This window comes from Lytechinus variegatus, chromosome 9 (assembly GCF_018143015.1).
Source record: "Lytechinus variegatus isolate NC3 chromosome 9, Lvar_3.0, whole genome shotgun sequence".
Lineage (NCBI taxonomy): Eukaryota > Metazoa > Echinodermata > Echinoidea > Temnopleuroida > Toxopneustidae > Lytechinus > Lytechinus variegatus.
In genome coordinates, this window is record NC_054748.1 from 13,040,248 (window position 1) to 13,059,119 (window position 18,872).

The following is an 18,872-nucleotide window of genomic DNA, read 5'->3' on the forward strand; positions in this document are numbered from 1 at the left end:
TTCATTGTGAAATCATTGGGATGGAATAACACTTGTCATAAGAGCCTTGCAAATAAACTTTAATGTTGACCTGAAAATGACCTTTGACCTTACCATGTGACCTCTGCCTGCAGCATAACATGCAGGTTCCCCAAAACCATCTACCATCCACGTTTGGTTGAAAAGTGACCTACGGTTGCGGAGTTAGGTGTCATAAGAGAGTCTTGCATGTAAACTTTACTGTTGACCTGAAAATGATCTTTGACCTTACCATGTGACCTCAGACTGCAGCATAACATGCAGGTCACCTAAGTACATCTACCATCCAAGTTTTGTTGAAAAGTGAATTACGGTTGAAGAGTTAGGTGTCATAAGATAGTCTTGCATGTAAACTTTAATGTTGACCTGAAAATTACCTTTGACCTTACCATGTGACCTCAGACTGCAGCATAACATGCAGGTACCCCACCTCCATCTACCATCCAAAGTTTGGTTAAAAAGTAACTAATGGTTGCGGAGTTAGATGTCGTAAGAGAGTCTTGCATGTAAACTTTAACGTTGACCTGAAAATTTCCTTTGACCTTACCATGTGACCTCTGACTGCAGCATAACATGCAGGTCCCCCAAGTCCATCTACCATCCAAGTTTGGATGAAAAGCAACTTACGGTTATGGAGTTATGTGTCATTAGGTTTGCGACAGACGGACAACGAACGGACGCAGTTTGGAAGTCTCACCTTCACCTCTGGTGGGCGAGACAAAAATCAGTACTAGTTGGCAGCTCTGTTCGATGAAGATATTTAGATTTTAAAACTCTTAAAGATCAAGGAGCATTACACCTTTTAATATTTCCCTCTATGAAGCAAAACATACATATATAGATTTAGTTTTATTGATTTCTTCATATTTTTGCCACATGTCAATCAAATACATAACTTATTATAAAGAAGTAAAATAATGACAATCAAATGAAATACAAAAATACAAATCTAAAGCTTTACAATCGTAAGTTAAAGGAACTTAAAATAAGGCATACTGATTGAGTAAATAGGCTCTAAACAAATAAGTGACATAAAATAGACAAGTAGGTAATAAGGAGACATTCTGTAAGGTTAATACCTGACCCCTTATATGTGGGATCTCTGATTTTATGATTTGTCTCTCTTTCTTATTCATATTTTGATAAATATAGTTTTCTAACAGTTCAAAATGTGAGTAAACCTGGAGAAAATTAACAAATTTATTGTTTAATGGAATTGCACATTAGTGAAAGAAAAACTTAGCTGGTGAAATTATAAAAACTGAAAAGTGACCAGAAGAAAGAGCATTACAAAAATAAAGAAATAGGTTGCAAAGATGACAAGGTAAAATAAAAGGGCACAGAAGACCTCATAGTATTCTAATTCCAAATAGTTGAGTTTGACAAAAATATAACTGTTTACTTTATAATGGATCATTGAGTTATAAATCTAATATAGAAATTCATTGCACACTGAAATACAGATTATTGACCTGACTGATATATAACTCTGGATTAAATACCTGTTTCACACATATCTTACTCAATGTGAAGGAATAAATATTGATACCACTGACAGATAACTTTGGATTACATACCTTCTTCACACATAGTTCCATTGTAACCATCTGGGCAAGCACAGTTGAAGTAGTCAACCCCCTCCGTGCAATTCCCTCCATTCATGCAAGGATCCGACAGGCATTCATTGATATCTGTGTAATATCAATTCAAACAACAAAATATTGTACAGAAATTACAAGTTATTTTTGTATCCTGAAAACGATGCATACAGATTCTTATTGGCTCAACCTCTTTCCATACCTGAACTTTCTTTAAAGAAATTCACATTCGTGTTGAATTCACAAAACTACCCGCATAGACCTTTGAGGCATTTGTACATTAAATCTAAAATATGAATATGAAAATCTGGAGAGACAAATAAAAACAGTCTTACAAAGAGTTGCGATTGATCTGATCAATCGCAACTACGGAAAGCCAGCAAAGTCAACATATGAAATGCATGTTTGTTCATTTTTTTTCCAGATATGAATGTAAATCCATTAAGTAATTAATTTCTTAACAATTTTGTGTTTTCCTTTGTTTACAAAGCATATTTTGCAAATTTCCTGCAGAAAAAATATGACATTGATGGATTTCCATAGAGTTATGATTGATTGGATCAATCATAAGTCTTTGTAAGACGGAGCCCAGATATGCTTATTGGCAGAAAATGTAAACTTGCTAAACCATTATTCTTAATTTTCATGAGAAACAACAATGTAGCAATATGCTTAAGAAGTACAGGAGAAAATAAGAATAAGAACCCAGGTCTTGCATAACACTAGTTCTTCATAGGATTAAATAAACTTTATATCTTGTAATTTCTCATCAAAAGTAAAACAGAATGATATAGCAATTAACTTCTAAAAAAATATAAGAAGGCAGAGTAACAAGGAAGGTAATGAACATAGTAAACCTACACCCCCAAAATCTGGATGGATAAAAGGACAGATTGTCTTTCTGAGGGGGCACAGCTGGTTGTGCAGACATTGATTCTAATCATGAACTGCTTTGAGTGTTAAATAGATTGCGAATAACAAGATACACTAAGTAATGGTGACTTCATAAAAAATCAAACCAATGTTAATAAACAGGGCCGTCTGTTTTAACCCCACCACAGCTTAACATCTTTTTTCAAAGCATCAATTCACACTTCACCTACGTATTAAATGGGTACCCGGGAGGATGCAAAATCCTATGAAATATGATTAGAAATTGAGTCTTGGAACTCTTGTTGGAATGCTCCCCAGGGAGTGGAGAAAAAGCATAAATTGTGTGCGGGCATGCAAGGATGCGATGACTATGGTAATAATGATTACAATGTAAAGTGCTTAGAAACAAAGAGTAATAAGCACTATATAAATGTAACTATTATAATTATCTTTAAAACATTTTACAAGTTGTTAGATGAATAAAAGGAATGAATGAATCAACAAATAAATGATATATCAATAAACATGTAAACATGAACCATTAATCCTAATACAAAATGACCCAAAAAATATAAGAATAGACAAATAAATCAATAACAAGGGTACAAATAAATAATGCACATTTTATTTCGTTAACTTCGGTGACGAGAATTCAGATAGTATCTGATTCGAGTCACGTGAGATCCCGTTCGCGCGCAAAACCGTCATTACGTTCGTTCGCTGAAATCGTTCATACACGTGTGGATTTATTTCTTGGATTATATTCCCCGAATTTGTTGGATATCATGGCTGATTTGCCTGACAAGAAGATGAATTCTTCGTCTAGTGAGCTGTGCGAGCCTCAGGCAAGCCCAGCAAAACCTGCTAAGAAAAAACAAGTGAAAAAGAGCTCAGAACTTAGCAAGCAGAAATCTACCCCGACCGCAAAGAAGTCGGCGGCAAATTCACCTAGCGGACAGCCACAGGCTGATCCCCCCGCGGCCAACGGGCGGGCCAAGCCCGACCCGCCCGCTAAACGTCCGACAGCCGGTACGGCGAAATCACCGGAGTTGGCTCAACCCGGTTTGGATTCAAGACTTAGCAGACTTGAATCAATGTTCGAGAGGGTCATGGAGTCTATGGAACGACCACAGAGGCGAACCCACTCTCGATCTCGATCTGACGAAGACCAAGAGGACAATATCAGCATTTTCAGTGAATCTGAAGCTGACCAGCGAGAATGTGTTGAACCACGTCGCAACTTCAGACCGCGTGGCCAATCGGCTCCGGTCATTGATTTGGCTGACAATAGCAGCGTTGCTAACTTTTTATCAAGCAATGATGACGCTGACAGCGTTTTCTCTATGGACATGGCTGATCACGTAGACAGTCAGGGTAGAACCAAGGATAAGTCAGAGTTCAAAATACCAATGTTGGCCCAAAAGTTTGCCGCCCCTTCAGACATTGGACAGCCCCTCGATGAGGATTTGGCGGACACGATCACATTCATGATGGGCCAAAAACTTGACAAAAAACAGTTGGATGATGCATCAGCCCGTTACCTTTGTCCTGGAAATTGTTCTACCTTGGTTGCCCCTAAGGTTAACCCCACCATCTGGGATAACATGAAGACAAGCACTCGTCGGCGGGATTTGAGACTACAAATGGTCCAATCCTCACTTGTGAAAGGGATAACTGCCTTTGCGCAATCTCTTCCCTCCGGATCAATTCCCTCAGAACAACAACAAGATGCTTTAGCTTTTCTGTGTGATGCTAACTTTGCCCTCAATTGTCTGAGAAAGGACTGCATCAAGCCCGATATGAACCCTGCCTTTCACCATCTTTGTAAACCTCAACACAAAGTAACAAAGTTACTCTTCGGTGAAGATTTGGGTCGCCAAGTCAAAGAGATAACCGAAGAAAGAAAGACAATGTCTGGAATCATGAGACAAAAGCTTGGGAAAGACCAACGCTACAATCCCTACAACAAAAAGCAAGAATCCATGTCACATGGCGGTTTTCCTGCTAGCTCGACTCATCAATCGAGACGAGATGACCACTCCTACAAGCCAAATAGGAAATCAGCCTCCTCTACTGGTCAGCCTTTTTTAGGGAAAACAGGGCCTCCCCATCAGAAGGGGAAATACAAAGACCCCCCTCCACACACCTACACCCCCTCAGCTGCGGCAGGGAGGGACACAAGCAGACACCAGCACCAGTACTGGCCGAGCCAGAGGAAGTAACCAACTCACCACCTCATTCAGACAAGGTAGGTGAATACAAAGTTGAATTAGTTGGAGGTCGACTGAGGGCATTTCTACCCATGTGGGAGAAAATTACAAATGATCCTTTTATCTTACAAGCCGTTCAAGGATATATGATAGAATTTGACATCAATAAATTTCCCCCAAGAAGTAGTAAATCTTCTTTCCCTTACAAACGAAATTCTGAAGAATTTTCCAAGATTAATTGTGAGATTAAATCTCTTGAACAGAAACGAGTCATTGAGAAATGTGTTCATGAACCTGGGGAATTCATTTCAAGAATTTTCACAAGGCCCAAAAAGAATGGTAGTGTACGGCTTATTTTGGATCTGTCAGATTTGAATGAAAGTGTCAAGTACCAACATTTTCAGATGGATAGCATTCACACCGCAATGACACTTCTCTCACATGGAGTTTATATGTCGTCAGTCGATCTCCGAGATGCCTATTATTCGATTCCTATTCACCCATCTTCCCGGAAATTCTTACGTTTCATTTGGAATGGGGAATTATGGCAATTTAAGGCACTCCCCAATGGCCTCTCCTCTGCCCCACGCCTATTTACCAAGGTCCTCAAACCAGCATTATCATATTTGAGATTGCAAGGCCATTCAGTTCTAGCTTATCTTGATGATATGTTAATAGCGGGGAAAGACTCTGTGTGGCTGCACGCTCAGCCACCCAGGAAACAATTACATTGCTGTCTAATCTCGGGTTCATAATCCACCCAGACAAGTCCGTCTTAGATCCATCTTTCGAGCTTGATTTTTTGGGTTTCCATCTTAACTCATATAATATGCTCATTACACTTCCCAAGCAAAAATGTGATGATATAAAAGAAGCATGCATGGCTTTGCTTAATGAACAGATGCCAAGTATCCGCATGGTTGCAAAGGTGGTAGGGAAATTAGTGGCTGCCTTGCCAGCAGCCCAATATGGGCCCCTGCACTACAGATACATGGAGATTGACAAGATTAGGGCGCTTAAAAGAAATGCAGGTCATTTTGACCGGCGCATGACGCTATCTGACAGAGCTAAGGCTGAACTACATTGGTGGGTGTCCCATGTGCATTCAGTATCAAATCAGATATACAGATCGAAAGCGACAATTGAAATCCGTTCAGATGCTAGTGGCCAAGGATGGGGGGCCACTGACCTGACAAGAAATGCAGGGGGCAGATGGAATGCAGAAGAGCTCAATAGGGCCGCAACAAATGAAATTAACTATCTGGAGATGTTGGCGGCAAGCCTAGGTCTTAAAAGTCTGTGTTCAGAAGTAAGGGATACACACATTTTGTTACGACTTGATAATACCACTGCAGTAGCATACTTAAACAATATGGGTGGGGTTAAATCCAAAGCATGTAATGAAATGGCTTTACAAATTTGGGAATGGTGCATGATGAGAGGTATCTGGGGGTGCGTTTATTCGACACTTTTTTACCCTAGAATCATGATTAGAATCATGATTCAAATCACGATTCTGCAGAATCACGATTGCGTTTAGTCGAAAGTGGAAATAAACGTCTTTCAAATCACAAACATGAAACACGGAAAAAGGGGCGTTTGGAAAGACGTTTCTGTAGAATCACGAACGAAAAAGGTCGTATAAACGATATCGTGATTTGAATCATGATTCTATGACATCATTGTGTCGTGCTTCTTCCGGGTTCAACTCAAAGGCGTGCGCTGTGTTTCGTGCAGGTTAATTTTCGTGTAGCAGTATTGCCAGTGTACTAGTACCGGTATATATGTCAATTGTCACGTGCATTTAGGAATTATCATTCTGTGTATTGTACCCCCGGGGTTGTACTGTAGCGTCATTTGTATATTTCATTGTTTTCATCAATCATATCTTCAAGTTCCAAAGGCACAAATTGGACTGACGACGAACTCAGGGCTCTGCTTGTGCTTTGGCCTGAAGCAAAAGCATCCCTTACCGGGATTCACAGAAATAAGACGATACGAATCCCTTTCCGAATTAGCGGCGCTTGCGAGGGAGGGATTTCTACGGAGATGTAGCACCGCCTGTCGAGACAAAATTAACAGAATTCGTGCGCAGTACTACGGCTACCGAACACCATTTTCGATGAACCGACAAAAACAATACGAGGTACAATACACGGAATTCTGGAAGTAAAAGATTTATTTTTCGGAAGCCGAGTAAACGTTGCACAAACGATCGCGCGTTAGCTCGGGCGGCAGCAAAAATCTTGCAGCCGACTTGAAGTTAGAAACAGGCGCGAAAATGTTGACCTATACTTCCTGGGTCAAACTGCACACTGTGATGCGCACTGGATCGGCCCGAATTCAGGGAGAAACGGCGTTAGAAAGATGGTCGTATAAACGCTGATTCTGTCGGATCGTGATTCATGTTGCTGTTTTGAATCATGATTCAAATCGTGATTCAAATCATGATTCTGGGTTGAGGTCGCATAAACGCAGCCTGGATAACCGCTTCGCACCTTGCTGGCTGTAGGAACACGGAAGCGGATTTGTTATCTCGCAGGTTCAATGACAATATAGAGTGGATGCTGAACAAGTCAGTGTTCGCACAAATCATTGAGAAATATGGCCGACTTGACATAGACCTCTTTGCCTCGAGACTTAATGCCCAGTTGCCCACCTATATTTCCTGGATGCCTGACCCAGGGGCATGGACTGTAGATGCATTCACTGTAGATTGGAGTGGATTCAAATTTTATGCCTTCCCCCCTTTCTGCCTAATTGCAAAATGCATTCAAAAGATCAGGGAGGACAATGCAACAGGGATTCTCATTGTACCAAACTGGCCAACTCAGCCTTGGTTCCCCTTACTTTATAACATATTATGGGATGATCCTTGGGAACTGTCAAGTGGTACACCTTTACTAACCCAACCCGTCACTGGCAGACCCCACCCTCTTAAACATCTTTCTCTTTTGTGTTGCAGAGTTGGAGCAACTATTTCATAACTCAAGGAATTTCAAAAGACACTGCCAACATTATGTCGGCTGGATGGAGAGCATCAACGAAACAGCAATATCAGGTGTACATCAGAAAGTGGAGAAACTTTTGTGTAGAATATCATTTACGATGGACCCATGCAAAGGTGGGAGACCTTTTCAAGTTTTTTAATGTTTTGTATAAGAAGGGAGCTAGCTACAGTTCTCTTAACACAGCCAGGAGTGCTTTAGCATCAATCGTGATTTTAGAGGATACGAGATACACCATAACAACGCACCCATGGATAATTAGATACTTTAGAGGTGTCTTCAACCTCCGTACTCCTACCCCCCGCTATACATTTATTTGGGATGTAGGAAAGGTTCTGGATTATCTTCGCAGTTTAACCCCGGCACACAGATTGACGTTACGCCAATTGACACTCAAATTGTGCACCTTACTTGCGTTAGCCACGGCACAAAGGATACAAACCTTAGCTCTCCTGACCATTGATAACATTAGGGTTACATCTGAATGTGTTGAAATAGCTGTAACAGATTTACTCAAACAGAGTCGGCCAGGGGATATTGGTGCTAAATTGACACTTCAAGCCTTGCCTGGTGACAAGAAACTCTGCGTTGTGCACTACCTTCGGGAGTATATCTGCAGAACCAAACCCTTGAGAAATTTAGAGAAAGGACTCTTTGTTTGCTACAAAAAGCCACACAAAAAAGCATCAAAGCAAACTTTGGCAAGATGGATAAAATCGGTGCTTAAAATGTCAGGAATAGACACTGAGCAGTTCAAAGCTCATTCCACTAGATCAGCAGCTACATCCATGGCTCAGAGGAACAATTTCCCTTTAATAGACATTCTCAAACAAGCCGGTTGGAAAAAAGAAACAACATTTGTCAAATTCTATCTCAAGCCAACCAGAAATAACCTTTCCTTTGTCAATAACATCCTTCATGCAGGATCCCAAGCCCAATGATTTGTGCTCGGGTATGTATTTTTTCTCTTATATTACATGACTACTGTGAAAGCTTTGAAATCTCATGTGACTCGAATCAGATACTATCTCAATTCTCGTCACCGAAGTTAACGAAATAAAATAGAAAATTAAATGAAAAAATGAAATTTTTGAAATTTGATTAATATTTTATGAGTTAAGGGAGGTTAGAGAATTCAGCACCCACCACTCCCTCCCTGACTCATCAGGAACTCAGTTTTAGAACCTACTGTACATGTATGTTTATTTTGTTGAGTACCCTTATTTGGGTTTTCACAGTAGTCATGAGCTTTGAAATATGATGGTTTTGCGCGCGAACGGGATCTCACGTGACTCGAATCAGATACTATCTGAATTCTCTAACCTCCCTTTACTCATAAAATATTAATCAAATTTCAAAAATTTCATTTTTTCATTTAATTTTCTATTAAATATCAATAACAAAACATACCATTTTGGCATAGATCTCCATTGAAACCAGCCAGGCAATCACATGGGTCTCCTGAAGTAATACAAGATCCTCCATTCTGACAATTCGTCTGATCACATTGAACTATTCAGGTCAAAAATAGAAAAGATTCCCTGTACTTCAGCCGATATCAAACTTGACTCCCAGAGTCCTACTTTTACCCAGGAATGATAAGGGTCTGGGAAAATCTATCAAGCAATACTGTACTCTATGAATAATGCCCCTTTATCTGCCATTAGAGTGATACAGACTTCCGTTGTCTCCCACATGATTTGAAGAAGTGTAAACTAGTAATAAGCTGGTTTAATAAAAAATTTGAAAAATCAGAGCAAAATACAGAAAACGTTTGGATGAAAATGTGTCAAATCAGAATAGTTATGAAGTTATGATTCTGTAACATCACAGATGAGCAGCTTCCCCATACCTCGTGTGATTTGATTTCCCCTAGATGACCTTTGACCTAACCAGCTTCATCACCACTTATGTGGTATTACCCAAGGATCATTTGTACCAAATATGAACACAATTGATGCAGAAATTAAAAAATGATAGAAAGTTAAAACAAGTGGAATGCCTCTGGCCGTCTCACCTGCATCACGCGGTTCAATATAGCAGCAGTGCTGACTTTGAATACTACTCTAACTCGCACAAGATTTTCAGTGATACATGGTTACTCTTATGTCCACTTTTTATGAACTAGACCAATAAACTTACAGAGATATGATGGTTATTCACCAAAAAACCCCAACATGGCCAAAGTTCATTGACCTTACATGACCTTTGACCTTGATCATGTGACCTGAAACTCGAACAGGATGTTCAGTGATACTTGATTACTCTTATGTACAAGTTTCATGAATCAGATCCATAAACTTTCAAAGTTATGATGGTAATTCAACAGATACACCCAATTCGGCCAAAGTTCATTGACCTTTGACCTTGGTCATGTGACCTGAAATGCGCACAGGATGTTCAGTGATACTTGATTACTCTAATGTCCAAGTTTAATGAACTAGACCAATAAACTTTCAAAGTTATGATGGTAATTCAACAGATACCCCCGATTCGGCCAAAGTTCATTGACCCTAAATGACCTTTGACCTTAATCATGAGACCTGAAACTTGCACAAAATTTTCAGTGATGCTTGATTACTATTATGTCCAAGTTTCATGAATCAGATCCATAAACTTTCAAAGTTATGATGGGAATTCAACAGATATCCCCAATTTGGCCAAAGTTCATTGACCCTAAATGACCTTTGACCTTGGTCATGTGACGTGAAACTCATGCAGGATGTTCAGTGATACTTGATTAACCTTATGTCCAAGTTTCATGAACTAGGTCCATATATTTTCTAAGTTATGATGACATTTCAAAAACTTAACCTCAGGTTAAGATTTCGATGTTGATTCCTCCAACATGGTCTAAGTTCATTGACCCTAAATGACCTTTGACCTTGGTCATGTGACATGAAACTCTAATAGGATGTTCAGTAATACTTGATTAACCTTATGGCCAAGTTTTATTAACTAGGTCCATATACTTTTTAAGTTATGACGTCATTTCAAAAACTTAACCTCAGGTTAAGATTTGATGTTGACGCCGCCGCCGTCGGAAAAGCGGCGCCTATAGTCTCACTTTGCTTCGCAGGTGAGACAAAAAAACTTTTTGTAACAGACCAACAGACATGAAGGAAAACTGATTACTAAGTCTCTGCTGAATTTCGATCAGGCATGACAAAATATTAAATGAAAGGGAAATTTCATAAAAATGATTTTTGTACGTGCAACCTCCACATTTCTCTATTCTTATTTTACTTCATAATCTGCTCTATATAGTCATGATAACATGAGAGAACTACCTCATTTAATTTGAACTCGAAAAGAGAGACAAGAAATAATTAATGACGTTCCACTTCTATGGGTCACACATACATAGGCCTATTATATGGAATTGTGCCAATTAAGCAAATGATAAATCACAAGAGACATCTCTTTTCTTTAATTGTATTAATTTTGGCAGAAATTACTATCAAGTTGTTCTGGATTAGCTGTGTTTGATCTTACCATTTATTGCTATACTTGCATCAAGGGTTTGTCCATCAGCTGATAAAGATCCACTAAAGTTGCTGGCCATTTCAGTTAAAGTCAGTGCAAGTCCGTCTGCAGTATCTTGGGTGCCAGCACCCAGTTCCATTTCTATATCAGCAACCACACTGCCTTGGCTAAATGCTATCACAATGCAATTATACGCTTCGAGCTGTTGACCCAAAAGGTTCCTCACATATTCCCTAAACTGTTGTGAGAGATGAGAGAGCATATACAAAATGTTATCTCCAGTATACCTGGACCCATCTCCTGAAATCCAGTTAAATTTCAATCGCCCTTAGACGGGACAGTTTTAGTTAAAATATCTCTATCATGTTTTCGAGTAATTGTGGGAAATTTTGTTTAGACAGAGAAAGGAACTATTCATTCCCCCTTTATTCTGTTTTTAATTATAGGAAGGCTTTAAAGTAATCATGAATGACATGAGTTACCAAATTTTTTTCTCAATAATCTGTATTGGTGAAATAAATTTGAAATACTTACCACAAAACAGAATTTAATCTCTAATTCAATGAATATGGCCGATGACCTAATAGTTAAGTCTGTAGTGTAAACTAAGGGCTCTTCATTTAGTGCAGTTCCTGTAATATTCACCCTCACTTTACTTGTAGCAAGGTCATTTGTGATAGCTAGAATAAAAAAAAACAGAAGTTGAAAAAAAATCTTGCATTCCAAAACAAAATAGATAATTTAAATTCTTCAACTAGTCGACAAAGCCCTTGAGATAAGCAGATAAACAAAGAAAACTGATAATTTATTAATAAAAAACAGCATTTATATTCTTTAAAAGTATTTCATTCATGAAAAGGAAAGCAAAGGAAATAATCATTTTTGTTAATTGACATCAATATTACTTGGAAGAGCTAGATAATAAAAGACAAATAATGAATGAAATAATGAAAAGGGCTGACATTCTTTATTCAAATCCACTCATATTCATTCATTTGAAAAAATACTTAATTTGTCAACTTGTTAGCAAGATTGTTTTGGATAAACATGTAATAATAACTGGAAAACACATATACAATTCTAGTTTCTTTTCAATCCATTTTCTAAACAGCACAAATTGAATAATCATCAATTCATTCACTTGTCAGAGATCATTATAACTGGATAGACAAATAAAAATAATGGATTAAGTACTGATACAAAGGCAGTATCATTTTTTTTATTCCATTCGTTCATCCATTATGAAACAACAAGTACATCACATTACCTCTACGGTGTGTGCTCTGCAACCAAATTGGTGACAATATAATTCTGATCTCCTGTATTAACCCTAATAAGACTGGGGGGCTCAATCAGCCCCCCTTGACATTTTTTCGTGATAAATCTGCTGCACAAAATGTTTTGATGTTGCTCCCTGACTTTTTACTTTCAGGTCTCGCAAAACCTTGGAGACCACCTGACACATGGTTCCGAAATTGAGCAAGATTAAGTGTATGTAGTCCCCGAATTGCTCAAAACATGAATTTGTGTACAAATCCAATGCAAATAGTTTTATCAGTCATATATCTATCATCATTTCTCCTTTACTAATTAAACTCAATTAATTTCATCTTGTTAATGGTAAAAATAAAGTTCCAAACACTTTCCATTGAAAAACCAATAAAAAACAAAATGTCAATACTAATCAAAGAAATACATACAACAATTTAGAGAAGAATTGATTATGATATTGAAATTTTTGAAAAGTATATTTGATCAGAATCTTATAGTGTCTGTAAACAAAACAATAGCAGTTTAGGGGCCTTATATAGTTGATTAGAACACACTTGATTTTACACATAAATTAGCATAATTGATGAGATTTTACGAATAATTTGATTTCACAGTTTTGTAGATTATGCCAAGGGAAATGCATGCACAAATGTTCAGCCACCCCCCCTCCCCAGTCTTCTTAGGTGTTGAAATAGTCTTTTTACGGTTAAGCTTCCCTCTCTTTACGGTCATGGTCATGCCATTTCCAGGAAAGCTTTATTTGCAAAAATTAAAACATTAACTGATTTCATGCCATCCCTGCATTCTACTTATAACTGTTCTATTCATTATGAAAGAGGTGATTTAGATTTACCAGTGCAGGCACTTCCATTCGTCAATGTGAAATTAGTGTTGCATACGCAGGTGAAAGTTCCATTGAGATTGAAACATCTTCCATTGGTACAAAGAGTTGAATCCTCAGTACATTCATCAATATCTAGAGAGAATCAGGGAGACAATCATACGTTGAAGGGATTACGTCATTTTATTGAAGCTTGAATGAACAGTTTGATACATAATGTCATGCAATGTTGGATTGGATAATTCCAAAATAATTAAATGGAACAAGGGTGGTGTTTCGTATAAATCACTGTTTGAAAGTTGTACAAAAATTGATAATCATACCATATTACATTATAATCAGATCAAGTACAAATATGGAATTCTGCTCAGTACCTTTGACAACCCACCATAAAACCAACAAAAAGTTGCACTGTGTGATTTTCAATTGGAGGCAATTAAGAGTATTTTTGGTCAGAATATTCAAATTTCAGATTTCGGTGCTTTCTGAAAGAGTATACATTCCCCTATTTACTGTAAAAAATTGTTGGTACCAATTGAAACTAAAGTGTTTTTATTAGACCTATTTTTGTCTTTTTGAGACAATGTAATCATGATTTGATTTCAAGAAAATCTGAAAATTCATCTCTCTTTGAATTCCTATGATTTTAAAACAGGATAGCTCCTAACATTTAAACTTGTTTAAACTATTAAGGATGTACTTAATTAGTATGTGAATTTTTACAGCAAGCTGATAATTCTTTCTATTTAAATTCTATTGATTTTAAATCTTGCTTTGGGCTACAATACATGCTAGTGGAAGAGTAAGTGCTCTTCAATAGACTAGTAATTTTTAATCTCCCTTTTCTCAAAAGGAGTGTTCTGTGGTAGTGAAGATTATCCTCTTACTTAAGTGGGTTAGGATTTACCAGATTGCATGAGTTATATATCATTATAAAGCTACAATTTCCTCTTTCAGTAGAGCTATTTAACTATAATTTCATTTCTGGCAACTTTTTGTAAGTTTTGTGGTGCCTGGTCATATATTATTTTCTTTATATTAAAACATCAGTATTGGTTAAGAAAGGACAGTGTGTGGCATTCCTGAAGAAAGACATAGCTCATGTTATAAAAGTAAATACGTAAACAAAACGAGAGACGTTCAACCACATAACAAGCAATAAATATGTTCAAAATCCACATCACATGGCAAGACTCTCCTTCCTGTTTGACATAGTTTTCCAGTATAACCATACACACAGGACTTATCTGTTTGAAACAGGTTTCTGGTATAACCAGACATGCACGACTTACCCATTTGACATAGATTTCCAGTATAACCGGACACACAGGAGCAGGTGAAGCTGTCAACACCATCATTACAAGTCGCTTCATTCATGCAAGGATCAGGGGAACAATCATCTATATCTGATGGTTTAATAAAATTACATAAAATCAGCAAGTTTTAGTACTGAAAAACAAATGAACAAGAAATGATAATAGGTATTTATATCTATGAGATAAATATGATATCTTGACTTTTTGCTGTTTTACTATGATATGCAATACTTTCTATTGAAAAGTGCATAGAAAAACATCATTTTATTATATGCTACATGAAAATACAAGATGTAAAACCATTATATCATTCTTATGTTTTCTCTTCATTCAGTATTCGGATCTTGAATATTTTGTGGTTTGGTAATAATAGGTTACTGATTTAGTATCACAAAAATGAAACTCATAATCTTTGATTAGATCACATATTTATAACTACTTCAATTAAGAGAGTCATTTTTTTGCATCTGACCAAGATTCTGCTAGGATCGAAAGCTTAGGCCCCTTTTGACTCTTTAATTTACTCCATTGGCTCTCTTTTATTAGATAAGCAGTTTTCAGCATCTTCTTTCTGCCAAACTTCAATTTAGATTCAAATTCAAAGTAGTTTATAAAAGTTATTATTAATATCATAGTAGTTGATAGTATAGATAGTGTTAGATTAAATGCCAGTAACTGGAATTTCTAATTTATAAAATATGTATAGCAATAAATATTTGAATACCTGTAAAAAAACCTTTTGGTTCAAAAGTAGAGCATATAAAATATTTATTTGTAGTTATTATCAAGCTATTGATCTTGAGTTTTAACCCTTTTTTCTCATCTTTTTATTTTCTTTTTGAGAGGACCATATACTTACTATTCTCACACACAGACCCATTAAATCCAGTAATACAGGAACATTGATTAGAACCTATGCATGTCCCACCATTTTGACACACAGATGAACCACATGAAACTAAAACAAAACAAAATTCAAATAGTATAAAATTTAATCATTAAAGGGAAAGTCCACCCTAGAAAAAAATGTTTAGTTGAATCAATAGGGGAAATCAAGCAAGCACAAGACTGAAAATTTCGTCAAATTCGAAATTTCACAAGGTTGATCCTGCATGGGCAAAGTCCTGTCTCTCTTTATTTTAAATCTGAAACGTGTAAAAAAAGTTTAGGAAAATAAGAAATTTAGAACATTTGCTAATTTTAATGTACAGCATACAAAGGTTATCAATATGGTATTCCTATCAGGGGACATTATTTAAAGGACAAGTCCATCCCAACAAAAAATTTGCTTTAATAAAAGGAGAAAAATCTAACATACATATATACTGAAAATACATCAGTGACCACCTTCATGGGCAACCTGAAAACATATGTGTATAATGGTGCATTTTGACAGACACCTCTCTATGAAATGAAACCTATCCTTGTATAGTTCAAACTTGCGATGTATTTTTTTTTCTCTCTATCTGTAATTTACTCTGAAGAGCCTTTTTAATCTAATTAAAGGTCACGTTCACCCCAGAAAAATGTTGATTTGAAAAAATAGAGAAAAATGGAAATAGCATAATATTGAAAATTTCATCAAATTTGGATGTAAAATAAAAAAGTAATGGTATTTCAAATTTTCGCTATTTTTCACAAAACAGTGACATGCAAATGACAGAGTTGATGTCCATCACTCACTATTTCTTTTGTTTTTTTATTGTTTGAATTATACAATATTTCATTTTTAAGAGATTTGACAATGAGGAAAAACTTGACTGAACCATATCATATTGAACAATGCTAATTCCACTTGTTCAGGGAGGAATTAATAATTATTTTACTTGAAAATTAGGAGAAAATTAGAATATTTCATATAATAAAATACAAAAGAAATAGTGAGTGGATGACGTCATCAGTCTACTCATTTGGATACCGACCAGGATGTGAATAGAACTGTTTTGTAAAATTAAGCAAAACTGTCATAACTATCTTATTTTACATCCGATTGTGATGAAATTTTCAGTGTTATGCTTGTTGGAAAATTTTCTCTTTTTATAAAAAAAAACTGTTTGTTGGGCTGGACTTGTACTTTAAGATGAAAAGTGTGCTTAACAAGCCCTATGTATACTTCTCATTGTCGTTAATACACAAATTCACAACAGGCTTTATACAAATGTTATAAAATGCTGTTGAGAAAAGGAAGAGACAGAAGTATGAATAGAACAAGACATTTAGGGAATATATAGCAAACAACAAAGGATATGAATGTCAAAACATCATTACTACAACTAAATAATATATACACAACAAAAAAAGTAAGTCCCCCTTAAACAAACATCAATAATTTCCAAACCAATGCGAGTTTTTAATATATTTTTACATGAGCGTGTAGGTAATTTTATAAGCTACCCTATGAGTAAATGTTATGGACGTATTTTACGTCATGCTTCAGTGAGCACCGTCAGAAGGCAAAAATGTCACTTTTGAAAAGTCACAAGCCAAATGTCATGACTTTGATTCCACTTTATTGGAACTTATTCCACATTCTCATCATGAAAACTAGTCAGAAGGCTTATAAAAGGTACTTTCTAAAGGACGACACAACTTTTTTGGCTAAATTTCACGGTTGAATAAACACAAGTCAAAATTTGCTATAATTGGATATTTTACACGTTTCTATCAATAAAAATGATAGAATATGATGACAGTTACTTTTGGGAAGAGTTTCTTCAACAATATTCATCGTTTCACGGTTCAATGAACATTTATTGAAAACAAAAAATACGATTTTCAAATATCATAGGCAAGTATTGTTTCATTTTGATAACTGAAATGATCTTTTCTCAACTTTTTCGTTGTGTTTATGACCAATTAACATGCTTCAATGATTCAAAGGCGTTTAATTAAACATTCACGCTTGAATGAACATGTGGAATGTGATTAGCTCTTTTTTACGTTATTGGAAAAAATGCAATTTGTAACTATGGATATCTGTCACAAACCTCCTTGCATAGTTCATTTGATTTGATATTTGTGAAAATCCCGATGTTTAATGCATCAGTGAACACACAATACTCGAAAATTATGCAAATGAGAAGAAAGTTCAAGGCCTTGGCCCCACTCTGTGCCGTATCGAATTGTTACTTTGGTGTGCGCACCTTTTGGATAGTGTTACTCTGAAGCCATTTTCGAAGTTTCATGAAATAACTGTTGGCAGAAGTAACAAAAACCGTCCATGAAACAAACCCTCATTTCAAAATTTTGACTTCTTCTCTCATAGACTTGTGTACATTATGGGTGCATATGTTTACGAATAAGTAACCCCTTATTTCAATATGGTGGAACTTTTTTCAAGGCTGTCTTTAGCAATGTCGTTTGGCAGTAATGTTTATCAACCTATGGGCAAAATTCTGTGCAAAAATGAAATCGATTTATTTATTTATGGATGAGTGAGCACGCATCAAAGTGGGAAAATTGGTATTTTCAATGTCACAGACACATTTTAAAGGATAATAAAGTGATTATTGGGGGCAAATTTGGTTTCAAATGTGACTTTAATTGCTGTTGTTTTTATCATCCATCAATTCTATCACCACACACTTTCCGAATTTTAAACATTTTCATGGTTGAGCGAGCACAATCTAAAACTTAGGAATGAATACTCTTCATACTGCATAAATGTATTCTTTTCCTAACAATTTCTCAGGATCAGTTGAATGTATGGACAAATCAGTGGTGGATCCAGAATTCTAAAATGGGGGAGGGGCCTATATTCGGGGGAGCCACTAACATTTTCAAATTTTAACATGATCTAACAAGTTGTAGAGGATACTACCATAAACCCCTATGATGATACGTCACAATTCAGGGGCCGCGGAACGGTTTTCAAAGTGGGAGGGGGGAGACTGAGCCAAAAGTGAGGGGGGGGGTGCTGATCATGCAAAAAAATCAAAACTGTATGGTCATTTTTACATTTTTGTACATGCTTTTGGAAAAAAGTTGGGGCTGAAGCCCACCCCCCCCCGCTTCCGCAGCCCCTGCAATACATTGTGCTCACTCAACCATGAACATACGATATCAAAATCTGGTCTGAAGTGATTGAATGATGGACAGTAAAACAGCATAACACCAAAAAATTCACCTGAAAACAACTTTTTCCCTACTTTGTATTTGAACAAACTGAAAAACGACTCTTGTGACTTTTAAAAATGGTCATTTTTAATTCAATCTTTAATCACTCATGCATGACTCCACCGATCGATCTC

General features: G+C 36.6%; 2 protein-coding genes across 2 annotated transcripts in view; one reads left to right on the plus strand and one right to left on the minus strand.

The window, feature by feature from the left end:
* Window positions 1–18,872, minus strand: part of LOC121421815 (fibrillin-1-like) — a 130,374-nt gene that overhangs the window by 38,680 nt on the left and 72,822 nt on the right. The window contains exons 37-43 of the mRNA XM_041616614.1: window positions 15,482–15,580; window positions 14,599–14,712; window positions 13,319–13,441; window positions 11,728–11,873; window positions 11,203–11,431; window positions 9,118–9,219; window positions 1,596–1,709 (exon numbers count right to left, since the gene is read on the minus strand). Coding sequence (XP_041472548.1) covers window positions 1,596–1,709; window positions 9,118–9,219; window positions 11,203–11,431; window positions 11,728–11,873; window positions 13,319–13,441; window positions 14,599–14,712; window positions 15,482–15,580 — 927 coding nt within the window. The remainder of the gene's footprint in view (window positions 1–1,595; window positions 1,710–9,117; window positions 9,220–11,202; window positions 11,432–11,727; window positions 11,874–13,318; window positions 13,442–14,598; window positions 14,713–15,481; window positions 15,581–18,872) is intronic.
* Window positions 3,118–7,741, plus strand: LOC121420989. Its single transcript, XM_041615554.1, has 2 exons — window positions 3,118–4,737; window positions 7,665–7,741. The coding sequence occupies exon 1, from the start codon at window positions 3,275–3,277 to the stop codon at window positions 4,709–4,711; it is 1,437 nt and encodes a 478-aa protein (XP_041471488.1). The 5' UTR covers window positions 3,118–3,274; the 3' UTR covers window positions 4,712–4,737; window positions 7,665–7,741.